A 17,141-nucleotide genomic window follows, 5' to 3' on the forward strand; every position below is an offset into this window, starting at 1 on the left:
CGCTCGACAAAGAATCGAAATTGCGACATCTAGCAGTCGTCTGTGAAAAGCATGATCGCTGGGATATAATCACTTCTCTAAACTGTTTTAGAGTTAACTTCTATTATAGTGCCTAGTCCCACCGCGGGCCCCAATTCAAGGAATCCCTCCCCTCCTGTTGAATCCCTTATGATGAGATCCTTTGTCCCTGATGCTTTTGAAGGAAGATCTATGGTTTGAGAGTGATATAGATTGATTTTGATGGAGATCTTCATAAATGATCTATGGATTGATCAGATATTGTGTAAATATGTTTAAGATCAAGAGAATGAACTCTGTTGTGATCAAAGACAAGTTTTGTGTGACAGGACACGTCACTAACGGTTTTACGGATTTTACGTTTAATCTTTATTAAGTTAGTTTATGATTTCTATTCCTCTTAGGATAAGGATTAGCTTATTTAGCCTTATCAATGTTTTCGGCTTTGCTATATAAGTGCTCTTACGATTTGTAAAGACACAACACAATATCAATAAACTATTTTCTCAGCTTTACTTATCTCTCAAGTTACCTAGCAAGAGCTTACGCAATAGCTACGCTTACGAACGCATAACTTCTAAGAGGATCTTTCTTCATAACCGATCATCTTCTAAGTTTGTGTATCCCCATTCTTCGAATCCGCAAGTAGGGGTTTCTAGTTCGGGAATATATCCATCCTAATACCGTCTCAGTGGTATCAGAGCAAACAATCCTCAGGACTAAGCTATGGACACTCGGCAAACCACAGCTTTGAGCGACATGAACAAACAAATTGAAGAACTCCGTGCTTCACAAACTCAATAAAGTGAAGAGATTCGTAAGGATCTAGGTGGAGAAATCTCAGCACTTAAAGATATAATAGAGAAATACTTTGCTAACTCTCCACCCTTCAACCAACGTGAAGGAAAGCAAGCAGAATCATCCTCTGATCTTACAGCCGCAGATACGAACCGGCGACCCGTCCCACCCGATCGCTTTCCCCCAGACCAAAGTGCATCAAAAACAGATCACCATACATTCGACCATACACAGAACCAAAACCAGAGCCGTCCTAATAGCTTATCATCACGACTTACGAAGATAGGATTCCCTATGTTTGATGGTTCGGAAATCCGAGAATGGATTTATCGTTGCGAGCAATTCTTTTCAATTGACAGTACCCCACCAGAACTAAAAGTTCGTTTCGCCTCTCTTCACATGACCGGCAAGGCTTTACAATGGCACCACGCTTATATCGCCAACCGCTACAACGTGTTCCCTCTATGGCCAGAATACGTTGCTGCAGCATCTGAACGCTTCAGTGAGCTCTTTGACGATCCACTATCCGAGCTAGTCAGCCTGAAACAAGGGAGCGACTCCATTGATGTGTATCTTGAAAAGTTTGATTCAGCTATGATAAGAATTACTCTTGCTCCGGAGCATGCTCTGAGTATCTTCTTGACAAACATGAACCAGCACTTAGCTCTTCATGTTCGACAATTTAACGTCACAACCGTACCAGCAGCAGCAAAGATAGCAAAACTCCATGAGTTATCTTTGGCGCACACACCAGCTAAAACATCGCGCCCAGCTTTCAACTCCTCTCAGCGATCTAGCTTCACACAAAACAAGAACCAGTACAGCAGCACAACACCAACTACACCCAACACCACTAGCAATCAAAACAAACCAATACTCGCTACCCCACCACATAAGCGAATCTCTTTCGACGAGATGCAAGAACGGAAACGAAAGGGTCTGTGTATGTATTGCGACGAACAATTCACACCTGGTCATCAACTCAAGCATCGACGCTCTGAGTTTTTATTGTTGGAAGCTGATCCAACAGAGTTTGACAAGGAAATCGCTCTTGAAGAACAAATTCGAGAAACAACTATCGAAGATGAAGACGATAAAGTCCCCACTATTTCCATCCATGCCTTAAATGGTTGCCCAACATTTAACTGTATGAGACTTCTAGGCCAGTATGGAAAGCGGAAAATACACATTCTAATCGATCCCGGCAGCACACACAACTTCCTCGATCTACAAATTGCCAAGGGTTTGGGATGTCCCTTGACACCAATCAAACCAATGTCTGTTGTTGCAGCTAGTGGAGACTTGATTACTAACTACAAATGCAGCTCTTTTCTGTGGAAAATGCAGGGCTACGAGTTTAAAACAGAAACAAGAACACTACCACTGGGATGTAGTGACTTGGTACTAGGTGTTCAATGGCTCTCTACCTTGAGACCTATCCTTTGGGATTTTCTAAACCTGCGAATGGAATTCAACTTCAAGGGTTTGAAACATGTTCTCCGAGGGACAACACCGAACTCCTCTAAGGTTGTCACGGGAAGCAACCTAAACAAGCTGATCTTACAAGAACCTCAACTCGCCCTACTCCACTTAAGAGAAGTCGACAACACCATACTCCCCCAACAGCCACTTACTCCAGAAGATATCTTCTATCATATCGAAGCCAGCGACCCAAAACTCGATATGAACGGAGCACTTACTCAACTACTCGGATCCTACACGGACATCTTCGAAGAACCATCATCTCTCCCTCCATTCCGAGAAGGTTTCAATCACAAGATCCCGCTCGAGTCAGGAGCTAATCCTGTCAACTTACGACCATACCGATACTCATCTATGCAGAAGGACGCAATTGACAAGATGGTTCGTGAGATGACCGATCAAGGAATTATCCAATACAGCTCCAGCCCCTACGCATCTCCGGTGGTTCATGTGAAAAAGAAAGATGGTTCATGGAGACTTTGTGTCGATTACAGAGGTCTAAACAAACAGACGATCAAGGATAAATATTCTATACCTCTCTTAGAAGACCTCTTAGACGAGCTGGGTGGCGCCAAATTCTTCTCAAAACTGGACTTACGCGCCGGCTTCCATCAATTGCGGATGTCACCAGAAGATGTGTATAAAACAGCATTCAAAACCCATTCTGGCCACTATGAATACCTCGTCATGCCTTTCGGTCTTACCAACGCCCCATGCACCTTTCAAGGCCTGATGAACCATGTCTTTGAACCGGTACTTAGAAAATTCTTACTTTTCTTCTTTGACGATATTTTGATATACAGCGACACATGGGAGGACCATCTCGCGCATCTGGACATGGTTTTTGCGATATTACGCCATCACCAACTATACCTTAAACAGTCCAAATGCACCTTTGGCGCTACAAAGATCGAATACCTCGGTCACTTCATCTCATCTGCCGGCGTAAGCACCGATCCAAAGAAAATAAAAGCAGTAGAAAGCTGGCCGTTCCTAAGAATCAAAAACAGATACGAAGTTTTTTGGGTCTTGCAAATTACTACAGACGCTTTATACAAAGCTATAGTATTATCGCACGACCCCTTACCGTTCTACTACGCAAAGACGGTTTCTCATGGAGTCCAGAAGCAGACACCGCCTTCCAAGCCTTGAAAACAGCCCTCATGACAGCCCCGGTTCTCGCCTTACCCGATTTCTCCAAGCCTTTTGTTGTCGAAACATATGCATCTCAGACCGGTATAGGCGCAGTACTTATGCAGGATAATCACCCAATTTGCTATATCAGTAGAGCACTCGGTCCTCGTCATCAGAACCTCTCGGTTTACGAGAAGGAGCTTCTCGCAGTGGTCCACGCAGTGCAAACATGGAATGCGTACTTGGCTCACAGCAAGTTTATTATTCGAACTGATCAACGAAGCCTAAAATTCTTGTTGGAACAGAAAATCACCACTCCTTTCCAACACATGTGGTTATCCAAGTTAATGGGTTACACATTTGAAATACACTATAAACAAGGAAAGGAAAACGTTGCAGCAGACGCACTGTCACGGGTTTCTGGCGCCCAGCTTCTCCAACTCACATTGTCCCAGGTCCATCATGGGTTTTATGAGAAACTGAAATCCTTATGGGACTCCGACCCTGTCCTTAAGAAGATTGTCTCAGAACTACAGACAGACAAATCGCTCCATCCAGCTTACTCTTTCGTTAATGGGGAACTACGTCGCCGTGGGAAACTTGTCATAGGCAACGATCAATCAGTGAAGCTTCATATTTTTCAATGGCTCCATGATTCAGCAGTTGGAGGTCATTCAGGCCGCAACTCAACGCTACAACGCATCAAAACCCTTTTCTTCTGGCCAAAGATGAGTTCTGAAACACAACATTACGTCCGGAACTGTCCAACTTGTCAGAAGAATAAGTACGACATGGCTGCAAAACCCGGTCTTCTTCAACCTCTCCCGGTCCCTGCTGGTGTTTGGGAATCAATAAGCCTAGATTTCATCGAAGGTCTTCCTCCATCTGCTGGTAAACACTGCATCCTCGTAGTCATTGATAGACTAAGCAAAAATGCACATTTTCTGGCTCTATCACACCCGTATACAGCTATGGACGTCGCCAAGGTCTACCTGGATCAGGTTTTTCGCCTCCATGGAATGCCTAAAGACATTACTAGTGACCGGGATCCAACATTCTTGAGCGAAGTCTGGAGGGAATTGTTCCGAGTTCATGGCGTTGATCTTAACTTCTCTACAGCCTACCACCCCCAATCTGATGGCCAAACAGAAGTCACTAACAAGACTTTGGAGACTTACCTTCGCTGTATGGTTTCAGATACTCCTCGCTCTTGGAGTTCGTGGCTACCCCTCGCGGAATGGTGGTACAACACCACATATCACTCGGCCATTCATAGCACTCCTTTTGAGATTATTTACGGGCAACCACCTCCGATTCACATGCCCTACCTACCCGGAGAGAGTTCTTCCCCAGCCATCGATAGAACACTTCAAAAACGGGAAGCACTAATTGATATGATGAAGTTCCATCTCTTGCGGGCTCAAAACCGTATGAAACAATACGCTGATTCTCGTCGTTCTGATCGTGCTTTCACAGTTGGCGACTACGTATATTTGAAGCTCCAGACATATCGTCAACACTCCTTGAAAGGACGTAACATGCCTCATAAGCTCTCCCCTCGTTACTACGGCCCTTTTCGCATCACAGATCGTGTTGGTTCGCGTGCGTACAAGCTTGAGTTACCACCAACGTCTGCAATCCATAACGTGTTTCACGTGAGTCAACTAAAGCTGTGTCCTAACCCGCCTAGTTCTACTTCTACTCTTCCGCAATACCTCAACGACGTCGGACTCGACAGAGAACCCGAGCTTATTTTGGAAAAGAAAATGGTTAATCGCCAGAACAGACCAGTAACCAAAGTACTTGTCCAATGGAAGGGTTCAACGCTTGCACAAGCGACATGGGAGTTTTACCAAGATTTCATTGCCAAATATCCAGATTTTCATCCTAGAGGCCAAGAATGTTCTGAAGGAGGGAGTATTGTGACAGGACACGTCACTAACGGTTTTACGGATTTTACGTTTAATCTTTATTAAGTTAGTTTATGATTTCTATTCCTCTTAGGATAAGGATTAGCTTATTTAGCCTTATCAATGTTTTCGGCTTTGCTATATAAGTGCTCTTACGATTTGTAAAGACACAACACAATATCAATAAACTATTTTCTCAGCTTTACTTATCTCTCAAGTTACCTAGCAATAGCTACGCTTACGAACGCATAACTTCTAAGAGGATCTTTCTTCATAACCGATCATCTTCTAAGTTTGTGTATCCCCATTCTTCGAATCCGCAAGTAGGGTTTCTAGTTCGGGAATCTATCCATCCTAATACCGTCTCATTTTGCAATTAGAGAATGAACTGTTAGCAATCAGTGTTCAAAGATGAACAAGGGATTCACATATTTGAGAGAAAGTTTTAATAAAAAGAGTGAATAGCTTTTTCAGAAACAAAAGAGAGTTTCAGTAGCAACAAAGAAGGAAAAGAAGTTGAAAGGTTCTAATACTTGAGAAAACCTAAAATAAGAATTAGTAAAACATAGATTTTGAAATTAACACTTAGACAAGTCCAAAGACTGAATAAGTGAATAGTTGGCTCGGTTCCTTGGCTTGATTTTCGTCTGGTTCAGAGTACACCAAAACAACAATTAATTTCTTCAGTCTTCTGGTTTGTGATCTAGTAACTGGGCCCTTAGACAAGCATAATGGATCCTTGTCTTGATTGGTGTCGGCTGAGAAAGTCATGACTGGTTCATCATCAGTCTGGGTCCGAGTCTAAGTATCACCAAGTCCATTTAGCTCCAAGTCAGCTTCACAGTCACTTGATTGTTGCATCCACTCAGTTCCATCCATAGAGTTGTATCCACGAGTTTCTGCATCCACCAGTTCGGCATCCACAGAGTTGCATCCACGGGGTTGCACCCATTTCAAATTATCTTCTAGCTCGATCATGCTTGCATCATCCCCTCCTCCTTTAAAATGATTTGACCTCAAATCCGAATCCTCTGCACAAATGGGATTAAGTCAGCTACATTGAAAGTAGAACTAACATCATACTTACCTTGGACAATTGAAGTTGTTTTCCTCAAATACTTCAAGTTCCAAGTTCCTTGAACACAAGTGTTGTGCCAACCTCCTCTGCTTGCTTCCGTTTGAAGTTGATCCTGTATATCATGCGCTTCCAAAACAACTAGAGAAACCACATCAAATTTGCGAAAAAAATATTCAAAAAGTTTCTCTATCCGTAAGATATCAAGAACATGATTCAATCTCTTAGGACAATCATCAAGCACGTGTGTAAACATCAAGAAAGTAAACTGAGTGCCAAAAGTTGGTTTATTTGATTTAAAATCAAGCAAAGCTGTGAAACTGTTAGGAAAAGAATGAGAAAGTGCCAACTTCTCAACATGAACGAAATCAAATTGATTCTCTGGTCAAAGGAGTTTTGGTTCATGCTTTGTTCCACTCCAAAATTCTTTCAATGCATAGCTCAATGAAAACAAGTCATGGAATTATCTACGTTCAAGAAAAACGTTTTTCAACCAAGTAAAGAAATGTTCTCGCAGAGAAAATTTCTTTATTAAAACGGTTTCATGATTAGTAGAGACAATTATCAACTCATGATCCTTACAGTGCTTTTGGCTTTGACATGAGATTGACTGAGGAATCGCCATTGGTTCAGTGCTGGCTGATTGCTGCAACAGTTTCTCTGGTGCTGAACTATGTGGTGCCTCTTCTGTTGGGTTTTCTTTCAATCCATGTGACAAAGGAACAAGACTACTCGGCTGTACCGGTTCAAGATGGTTAAATTTATCACAAGTCTGTTTATTTTCAAGCGCAACATCAGAATGAAAAGAAGGAAGTAAACACTTAGCTTTCAAGGATTTCAAAGAAAGGTTTGTGGCTTCACGGTTTGACTATGAGCCCTGATCTATCTTCTTGCTCATGTGTTGCTGATCTTGTAGTGCTTCCAATGGAGACAAAGGAACTAAGTTGATGTTCTTACCTTGGAACAGGAATGAGAACTGGTTGGTGAGTCCTTTATAAGTAACTTGCCGATCAAACTGCCATGGCCTCCCTAGAATAATGTGAGTGGCTTCCATAGGCCAAGCATCACAAAGAACTTCATCTTCATAGTGCCCAACAGAAAAGGATACCAAGACCTGTCTGGTAACTTTCATTTCTCCATTATCTGTCAACTATTGAAGCTTGTAAGGATGAGGATGCTTCTTAGTTTCCAAACCAATTTTCTTCACCATTGTTGAACTCGCCACATTTGCATAGCTACCTCCATCAATGATCATACTGCACACTTTGTTCTGAACCAAAACTCTCGTCTGAAACAATTTTTGCCGTTGCTCTTTGCTTTCTTCATTGCTTTTATTAAGCTCCATGGGCACATCCTTGGTGACCTGATTCCTGCCATGAGACTTGACAGATTCATCAGCACAAATGAAATTAGAAGTTTTGGAAGTACCTCTGGTTTCTTGGCTAAGTGATGAAAGCGGTTCTGTTTTTGGTTTTGGTCTAGCCGATTTCTCCTTAGAATAACTTGGCCTTTGGCTCACTGCTTCAGATCTTGAGGATGGGGACGTGTATTTGCTCTTTCTTTAGCTCTCTTCCACGACCTGAAGTGGTGGTAACAACCTTTTCGCACAGTCATCATACTGTTGGTTTCTACCGAACCGATCATCGAGTTTTCTAAATCTGTGGTAACTTCTTTGATCATCACGCCTATGATCATGAACTGCATCATCACTGGATGGTCTAGGCTGCTCTCTGTGTCTGCTAGTAAGCCTCTCCAGTGGTCTTCTTGGCTGTGTCCTTTCCTGCACCGAATAAAAATTGTTAGAAGCATTTGCATATACTGTTTTTCAAAACATTTTGCTTTTTTCTAACAAAGCTTTAGTAGAAGAATTGAATCGGTCATGCTGTGGAATCTTCTCCTGGCTGCTTCTTCTTAGTAATCCAAACATCTTGTTCCTGAAATCACTTAACAAACGTTAAAAGCAACAAGATCTCACAAGTGTTTCTCTCGAAAGTGTTTATCTCTCTCACAAGTGATTCTCTAGTGAATATCTCCAAGTTCCAGGGGAACTAACAATCAATCTCAGTGCCAAACCAAAGATCAAATGGTAAATCAAGAGAAGAAGAAGAAGATAGACAGATTTCAAGATTTTTTTCGGGAACCGATTTTACCAAGCTTGAGACCGGATTTCTCCTCGGTCTGATCGGATTTCTCTTCGATCCCTTTTCTTTCTTTCTTTTTATTGTTATTTTTTTAATAAGGTTACCAAGCTGGCTCGGTTTCCTTACACAGATAGATAGAGAAGAAGTGTTTAAGAAATGGTGGAAAGATGAGAAGATTAGAAGATGAAACGATAGAATTACCGAGCTTGGGAGTGTTGCTCTGATACCACTTGATGAATACCTTATGATGAGATCCTTTGTCCCTGATGCTTTTGAAGGAAAATCTGATGGTTTGAGAGTGATGTGGATTGATTTGGATGGAGATTTTCAGAAATGATATATGGATTGATCAGATCTTGTGTAGATGTGTCTAAGATCAAGAGAATGAACTCTGTTGTGATCAAAGACAAGTTTTGCAATAAGAGAATGAACTCTTAGCAATCAGTGTTCAAAGATGAACAAGCGATTCACAGATTTGTGAGAAAGTTATAATAAAAAGAGTGAATAGCTTTTTCAAAAACAAAAGAGAGTTTAAGTAGTAACAAAGAAAGAAAAGAAGTTGAAAGGTCCTAATACTTGAGAAAATCAAAAATAAGAAGTAGTAAAACATAGATTTCGAAATTAACACTTAGACAAGTCCAAAGACTAAATAAGTGAAGAGTTGGCTCGGTTCCTTGGCTTGATTTCCGTCTGGTTCAGAGTAAATCAAAACAGCAATTGATTTTTTTCAGTCTTCTAGTTTGTGATCTAGTAACTGGGCCCTTAGACAAGCAGAATGGATCCTTGTCTTGATTGGTGTCGGCGGAGAAAGTCATGTCTGGTCCATCATCAGTATGGGTCCGAGCCTGAGTATGACCGAGTCCATTTAGCTCCAAGTCAGCTTTATAGTCACTTGATTGTTGCATCCAATCAGTTCCATCCATAGAGTTTTGTATCCACGAGTTTCTGCATCCACCAGTTCGTCATCCACAGAGTTGCATCCATTTCAAATTATCTTCTATCTCGACCATACTTGCATCACCTCCAGCATGGACCTACGGATGAATACATACTTTACATGCTCTTATCTCTACGGGGAAACCCCTCTGGTCTAGACCTACTAATTGGTGTACACAATTACTCCTACTCATATGAGAAAATTGATTTGGAGAGGCATAATACCATTATGCTGAGAGAGAGTCGAACCCGTGACCTTTAGTAGTCTTTGAGAAGCATGACCACTAGGATAGAATCATGTTTAATTTAGAAAAATATGTTACTCAACAATTTAAAATTGTTTATTATACTTGAAACCACATATATGACTAAAGCAAAACATAATGATAGTTAACACGATTATTTTTGATAGAGAAATTCTGAAATGATTTAAAACATATAAGTAAATGAAATCGAAACATTAACCATTTGTTTAACACGATAGTTAAATGATTTAACACAATTATATTTCCTCTATTTCAAATTGTAGGTAGTAGTTTAAGTCAAAAGTATCAATATTTAAAAGTGGTTACTTGTTAAAAAGTATTATTTAATATATAACTTCAACCAATTTTAGAAAAAGCTATATAATTTAATTGGTTATACAATATTCAATGGCCGGCATTCACTACTCACATGGAAGAGTTTCTACGATGTAAGGATTACTTCCCCAACTTCTTCATTCAACACATTCCAAGGGCGCAAAATAAAATGGCGGACAAACTAGTACGAGGTGTTAGAGATCTGTCTTCTGCTATGATTTATGTTGATTCAGTTCCACCGAGATGGCTCTCGCGTCCGGAACCGGTTTAGTTTAGTTTCTTTTGTTGAAAAAAAAAAGTTATACAATATTCAATAATTACAAAAATTGCATTTCATTGAAATGTTAAAACTAAATATATTTTAAAATATTTTTTTTTTATAAAACAACATATATTATGAAAAAGAGAGAGTAATTTGATAACATGCCCATGAGCACGAAAGAGTGTTAACGAATAAATCTAAACTTTCAAATGTATATTACTTTTGAAAAGTTTATACTAATATATAGATTCAAAAGTCGTAAATGTATTCAAATTTGAGTCTGGAAAGGTGTAAGGACTAATAATTGTATAGAACCATTTTGATATATAAAATAAAAATGTTTGGCCCAAAAAAATAGAAAACTGAGTTGATAAATCACAATAATTAAATCACAACCCATGAAGTTGGTGAGACTTATAAAGGCAGGGTCTAATTCAATCACCATTCATTCTCTCTCTCTCTCTCTCTCTCTCGATCGAAAGTCAAGCTTTCCGTCTGAAAGGGGAACACCTTCCAAGAGAAGAGCATCCAAAGAAGAAGAAAACTCCATTAATGGAGAAAGAGGCAGCAGAAACATCAACAGAACTCAATTTCGACAGCACAACTTCATCTCCATACATAACAGCTCCTTCAAGCCCAACCCTATTTGGAAACAACAATGTTATTTTCTTCAGTGCACCCACAAGCCCTTCTCCTTCAACTTCTTCCAATATACCCTTTGACTGGAGTGACCAACCAAGAACTCCCAAGAAGAGATCAGCCAGCGATATTGATGATGATTTCGAGTTCAATTTCAGTGGACAATTGGATAAATCTTTTTTCTCTGCCGCCGATGAGCTCTTTGACGGAGGAAAGATTCGACCTTTAGGGCCCTCACTCCCTCCTGTCGTTTCTTGTGTTCTTGACAGAGAAGATTCTGGTCCAGGAAAAGACCGGTCTCCCGGATCTTCTATGTCTCCGTTGAGGGTTTCAGACATTGTGGTTGATGAAGAAGAAGTACACGAGACAACAAAAATGGTTGCTTCTAACACAAGCAACCAAAAATCCTCTGTTTTCTTGTCAGCGATTCTGTTCCCTGGTCGAGCATACAAGAAGTGGAAACTCAAAGATCTGTTGTTATTCAGGAGTGCATCCGATGGTAGACCTGTTCCAACCAAAGAGTCATTGAGAAGATATGATATACTTACAAAGAAAGAGGCCGAGGAAGTGAAAAGTTCGAGTATCCGATCAAGAGAGTGTTGTGAATCGACAGTGTCTAGGTCAAGGAGAAGGCACGGCACGGTGGTTTCGGCTCATGAGATGCATTACACTGAGAACAGAGCAGTGTCAGAGGAGTTGAAAAGGAAGACGTTCTTGCCGTACAAGCAAGGCTGGTTAGGATGCTTAGGGTTTAACCCTGCGGTCCATGAAATTTCAAGAGTTGGGTCCTTGTCACGTGCTGCTTCCTCTTAATCCCTTTTGTGCCTTTTGTTTTATATATTATTTTTTGTGGCTTAAATTTTCAGATGTGGTGGTGAGATTCCATTTAATTGATGGGGTATATGATATTGTTTCATTCGTATAACGTTTTGATACAGATGATAAAAGGAAAAAAAAAATGTAAAATCGGCGTAGGATATATTTGGATATTTCATTCATTCGATGAAAGTTATGGATGGGCAACTAAATGCTAAAACATTATTAAGAAAACACATATTAAACGAAATTTCCCGACCATATTATGCTGGGGCTATAGTTAGAGTGCTCCTTCCTTATTGTATGGTGATGGACTAAAAGAATTTTAAACAATTAATGTTATGAAGTCAGTATCAGAACTGTAGATCAACATTAGTATATAATGAACATGAATCAATCTATAATGATTTTCGAATTTATTTCAAGTAAAGTCATGATTTCTTCTCATATTGCATAATGCGGTTCAATAATTTTAAAATATAAATGGATATAACATCCGTTTCAAAAAAGAGTGAAATTCAATCTCAAATGAAAGAATTAGGGAATTATAGACTTGAAAATGCGGTTTTGAAATCTCACTTCTTAAGTAACCAACATTAGTATATAAGGTTTATAAATCGGTGCCTAACTAAAACCTGCTCTCAGTAATGCAAATGTTGGGTCTATCAACGATCAATGCCCTTATATTTTAATTTTGCTCGCAATCATAATAGGATATTTAGTTTACCGATAAAAGCATAAATTACTGCTAAATTGTAGTTAATTAAAAAGCGTTGGAGGGACGAAGCAACGATGAGGCCAAGCCGAAAGAGAAATAGTAAAAGAAGAAATGCAATGCTCCTTAATCATGAGGTTTGTGCAATAACAATGGTAATGATGCTCTTAACAGAATAAAGTCCAAGTCCGTGGACCACCAATAAAATATTAATAAACGTTATATAGTTAACATTTGATTAAGACCATCTCCAATGTATTTTGCTATTTTCACCTCTAAAATAGGGGAACTCTATAATAGAGGTGAGATATGCTCAAATGTATTCCCTTAAAATAGCAATCTCTAAAATATAGAGTAAAAAATAGAGGAATGCTATTTCTTCCTCTATAAATAGAGGAAAAAATAGAGATCTCTATTATAGAGGAAGAAATAGAGGTGGGTTGGAGCAATTTCACCTCTAAACGCTATTATAGAGGTGAAAATAGCAATGGGTTGGAGATGCTCTAAGTAACTAATTACAACCTAATATGAGTTAGTAACTTTATTACTATTTTTTCTTTTTCTAAACGAGTATGTTGCATCTAAGCTGTGCAATGATGAACTCCTGGGGCAACGACTGGCGTTTCCTTTTTCTCTTAATGTGTTTTATCAATTTTATAAATAGTGGAATATAGAGAAATGGGATTATTGTAACTGGAACTTATTATCCGAGATCTGCTCTGGATCCACTCCGAAAATAGGATATCCGGGAAGCCCGGATTCGAATCCGGATAGTAAAATTTTGGATCCGTCCAAACCGAATCCGAATCTGGATATCTTAATTTTTAGGTCCAGATATCCGGATCAGGATCCGTATTTCTTAAACACATTAATTTTTAAATTTCATTAATATTTATATTTGATATATTAATATTTATACATGAATTAATTTTATAATATTATATTTTAGTTTTTACGATATTATAGACATGTATAAATATATTTATAAATATTTGATTTATGTATTATATTAAAAATTTAGTATTTTTCTTAAAAAATTACTATTTTTAATTATTTTTACGAATCCAGATATCTGCGGGTAATAGAATATCGGGACGGATATCCGAAATCGGATATCCAGAAACCACGAATCCGGATCCGGATATTATATTCACGGATCCAACGGATCCGGATCCAGGTACCCCGAATTTCCCGGATATCCGGATCCGTCCCAAGTCTAAATTGTAATAACTCTGTACGGTAAATTGAGAATATTTGTAAATGGTTAATTCACTCGTTTAGACATTTATGATCAGAAAAGTGGACTGAAAAAATTAAGATAGGATCAGAGAAGTGGGTGACCATTTATCTAGATCTTTGATACAACTTTGATTAGACAGGTTCTGTGACTATCCCCTATATATTATTTGAGAAGCATTACAACATTTTTTTGTAGCCACATGTCATCACTAGAATGATTCTTAGAATCCTTAGAGAAATAGGTTGGTCCATCTAAATATATAATAAATTTTTTATTAAACTAACCATAAATAAATTATTGATGTGCTTTATTATTTCCATAAATAAAATTACAGAATTACCTAATATGGCTAAAGTATATATGACAATTAATGACTTCGAATAATAAAGATTTGATAAAAAAAGTGTATGTTATATTATATTCGTTTAATTTTAAACTATTAAAATAAATTAAACAATCATAGTAACCATTTAATAAAAATTAAAAAAATTTCTTTATATGTTGTATTTTGAATTTTTAAAAACAAGTATAAATTACTAAAACCATTAAAAGTTTCACATTCAAATTTGTTATCTATGTTTTAATTTTTTTGTGATGACATGATACAAATAATTAAAAAATCATATAAATTGAAAGTCTCATTTAATAAGTATTAAAAATAATATATATATATAAAAATATATATGTATATTAAATTAAATTAAATGTCATATAAGAAAATAAATAAATATCTTAATTTTGAAATTTTCTTTTAACAACTTTTTTTGAAAAAATATTGACTAATTAATTTTTAAAAATATTATAAATTACATAAATTATTAATCACACGATGAAAATTTTGTTATCAGTAATTTAATTTTTTTGCTATAACAGATACAAATGATTAAAAAAAACATGAGCAAAAAGCATAATTTAATAAATATTAATATTAAAATATATTATATATATGTTACTATCATTTAAATTTAATTATATACCATATCAAATAGAAAAAAATATTATTTTGGATTAATAAAATTTATTTATATGTTCGCACCAACTTAATTATATAGGTAATAGTTACTGACTTTTTAATTATTTAATATATATTTATTATTTTATAATAGATTAGAAACATATAATATATAAAATAATTTATATATAACGTTCATTCCGTGCAAGGCGCGGATCTTAACCTAGTTCTTATTATTACTGATGTTTACTTAATTGAATACTATTAAGAGTAATTGGTGCCAGTGCAACCAAATACACCTCTATCTAGTCATATAATTATGCATCAAGTAAATTATTTTGCATGACTTTATTGTCCCTGCAAGTTACATTATCTGCGTTGTGCAGCCTCCGTGTTGCATGCCAGATTGCTTATTTTCAACCATTGAATAATTCTATGGCTCGTACGTTTTCGAAAAGAAAACTATACAGTCCCATTTTTCCTTTTCGGTTTCAATTTTTAGCGTAAAAAACGCATTTATTCGCGTTTCCCCAACCACTATTTTCTATTCTTCTTTCCTTTCTCATTTTTCGTAAATTAATTTTCACATGGTTTTTAACTTTGGATCTATCGATTCTTAGTTTTTGCAGAACCCTAAATCCCTAATTCCTCACTTCTACTTTCTTCTTACCCATTCAGATGGATGATTGAAATACCACTTCCGCCGAGATTGTGCGCTGTTGGTGAAGAGCTGTTGGGCAACCGTATTAACTCGTACCACAAAATCAAAATCAAAATCGCCGTTTGAATCTTTCTTACACTGTCTTTTTGTTCTTATTATTTTCTGCATTTGACAATTTAAAATGATATTACGAAGTTAGATTTGAACTAGTTTTTCTTATTCTATTGAATTTATTTGATTTATTTGATTGGTGTCTGCCTAAAAAGATTTGGTTGGTTGTGTAAGAAAAAGTTGTGTTGAAGAGGAGCTTAATCAAAACAGATTTTGGTGAGCTTGAGATTATTAGTTTCAACACTCTCTTCCGATTAATTTCAGAATGTTCTTGATCTTCAGTTTTATCAGATATTTGGTGTTCTTGTGAGTTTATATGGTGTATGATAAATTTTTTTACATGATAAATGATTTGTTATATGTTTTATCAGATATTTGGTTAAAGCAGAAAAGTATTATCAAATTCTAGAAGCTTCTGCTCCATTAACTTTATTACTATTTTTACTTGGCAGACTTTTGATTGATAAAATCTTATGATTCTCCCGTGGCCGCTGAGAAAGAAAAACTAAAGTTGCAAACAAAATCTGGTGCGGGTTGGGAATTTAATATTTTGTTGGTTTAAAGATGGGTGTACGTCTATTATTTTGATGGTATACTAAACCAGTTTAATTAACTTCTGGTGGCCAGTATTTTCACCTGAAGGATTTAGTCTTCAGCTTCTCAAAACTTCAGGGAGATGGGCTGGATAAGTTTTAATGAAGCCCATCAAGTACAAATTAGCAGACAAAACCACGGACTAACTTGTTAGAAAGATAAAATACCAATGTTTCTGTTGATCAGGCAAAAGTATACGAGAACAAAATCACCGTTAGATGTATAACTTGTATACCAAAACTGTTAGAAAAAGAAAATCTAGCTAGAGTATCACTGGACGTTTTGAGAAGGAAATGCCATTAAGATTCCCCCATCTTTGAATTTGGAGCATCTTATATATTAAAACAAAAGTCACAACTTTGATTCATGTGTGATATTTTAAAAATGGACCCTCACTAGAAATCAGTTATCATTCATTTATCACTAATAATATGGCTTAATAATATATCATTCCTAATATAACATCAACTCCTATAAACCGGATTGGTTAACAAACCCATATTTAATTCCTTAATAAATTATACATAGTGGTAATGTAAACAATCGTATACTTGCAAATACTGACCTGATTTAACTAATTTAACCAATGTATATATAGTGGTTGTATAGACATAAACCATTTTGTTCATAGACTAATACATTTTCGTACTGTTCGAGAGTTCTGGTATGTTAATATACATGACGTTCATGTATTAAACAAAACCAACTCGTATCAACGACATTTGTAGACAGACCATACAGCCGGTTCGTCGTTAACAACTCGAACATTTCACCTAAAATGGTCCATAAAATCTCTGTTTTAGATTGTCGTAGTCACTTACACATTATTTATACATGTTCAAGTGATGATTCGAGTTTGATTATTTGAACCTGTTCACCTGAAAAGAACCATCAAACCGGTCTTATCATATCAACATCGAGCATTTAAACCCATATATGATGTCCTTCTATTTTATCAAATCATCGTTTATCTTTAAAACCAATATAATAAGAATTTTCAAAACCAAGATTCTGTTGCAACAATAATATATATATATATATATATATATATATATATATATATATATATATATATA

General features: G+C 37.0%; 2 protein-coding genes across 2 annotated transcripts; both read left to right on the top strand.

Annotated features, from left to right (window-relative positions):
* Positions 1–1,110: 1,110 nt before the first annotated feature.
* On the top strand, positions 1,111–3,450 carry LOC111201272. The gene has a single exon (XM_022692938.1). The coding sequence runs from the start codon at positions 1,111–1,113 to the stop codon at positions 3,448–3,450; it is 2,340 nt and encodes a 779-aa protein (XP_022548659.1).
* A 4,829-nt stretch (positions 3,451–8,279) lies between these two features.
* Positions 8,280–11,901, top strand: LOC106409573. The gene has a single exon (XM_048737351.1). It carries the CDS (start codon positions 10,890–10,892, stop codon positions 11,787–11,789), a length of 900 nt encoding a protein of 299 aa, XP_048593308.1. The 5' UTR covers positions 8,280–10,889; the 3' UTR covers positions 11,790–11,901.
* The last annotated feature ends 5,240 nt before the right edge of the window (positions 11,902–17,141 follow it).

Source organism: Brassica napus, chromosome A7 (assembly GCF_020379485.1).
Source record: "Brassica napus cultivar Da-Ae chromosome A7, Da-Ae, whole genome shotgun sequence".
Classification (NCBI taxonomy): Eukaryota; Viridiplantae; Streptophyta; class Magnoliopsida; order Brassicales; family Brassicaceae; genus Brassica; species Brassica napus.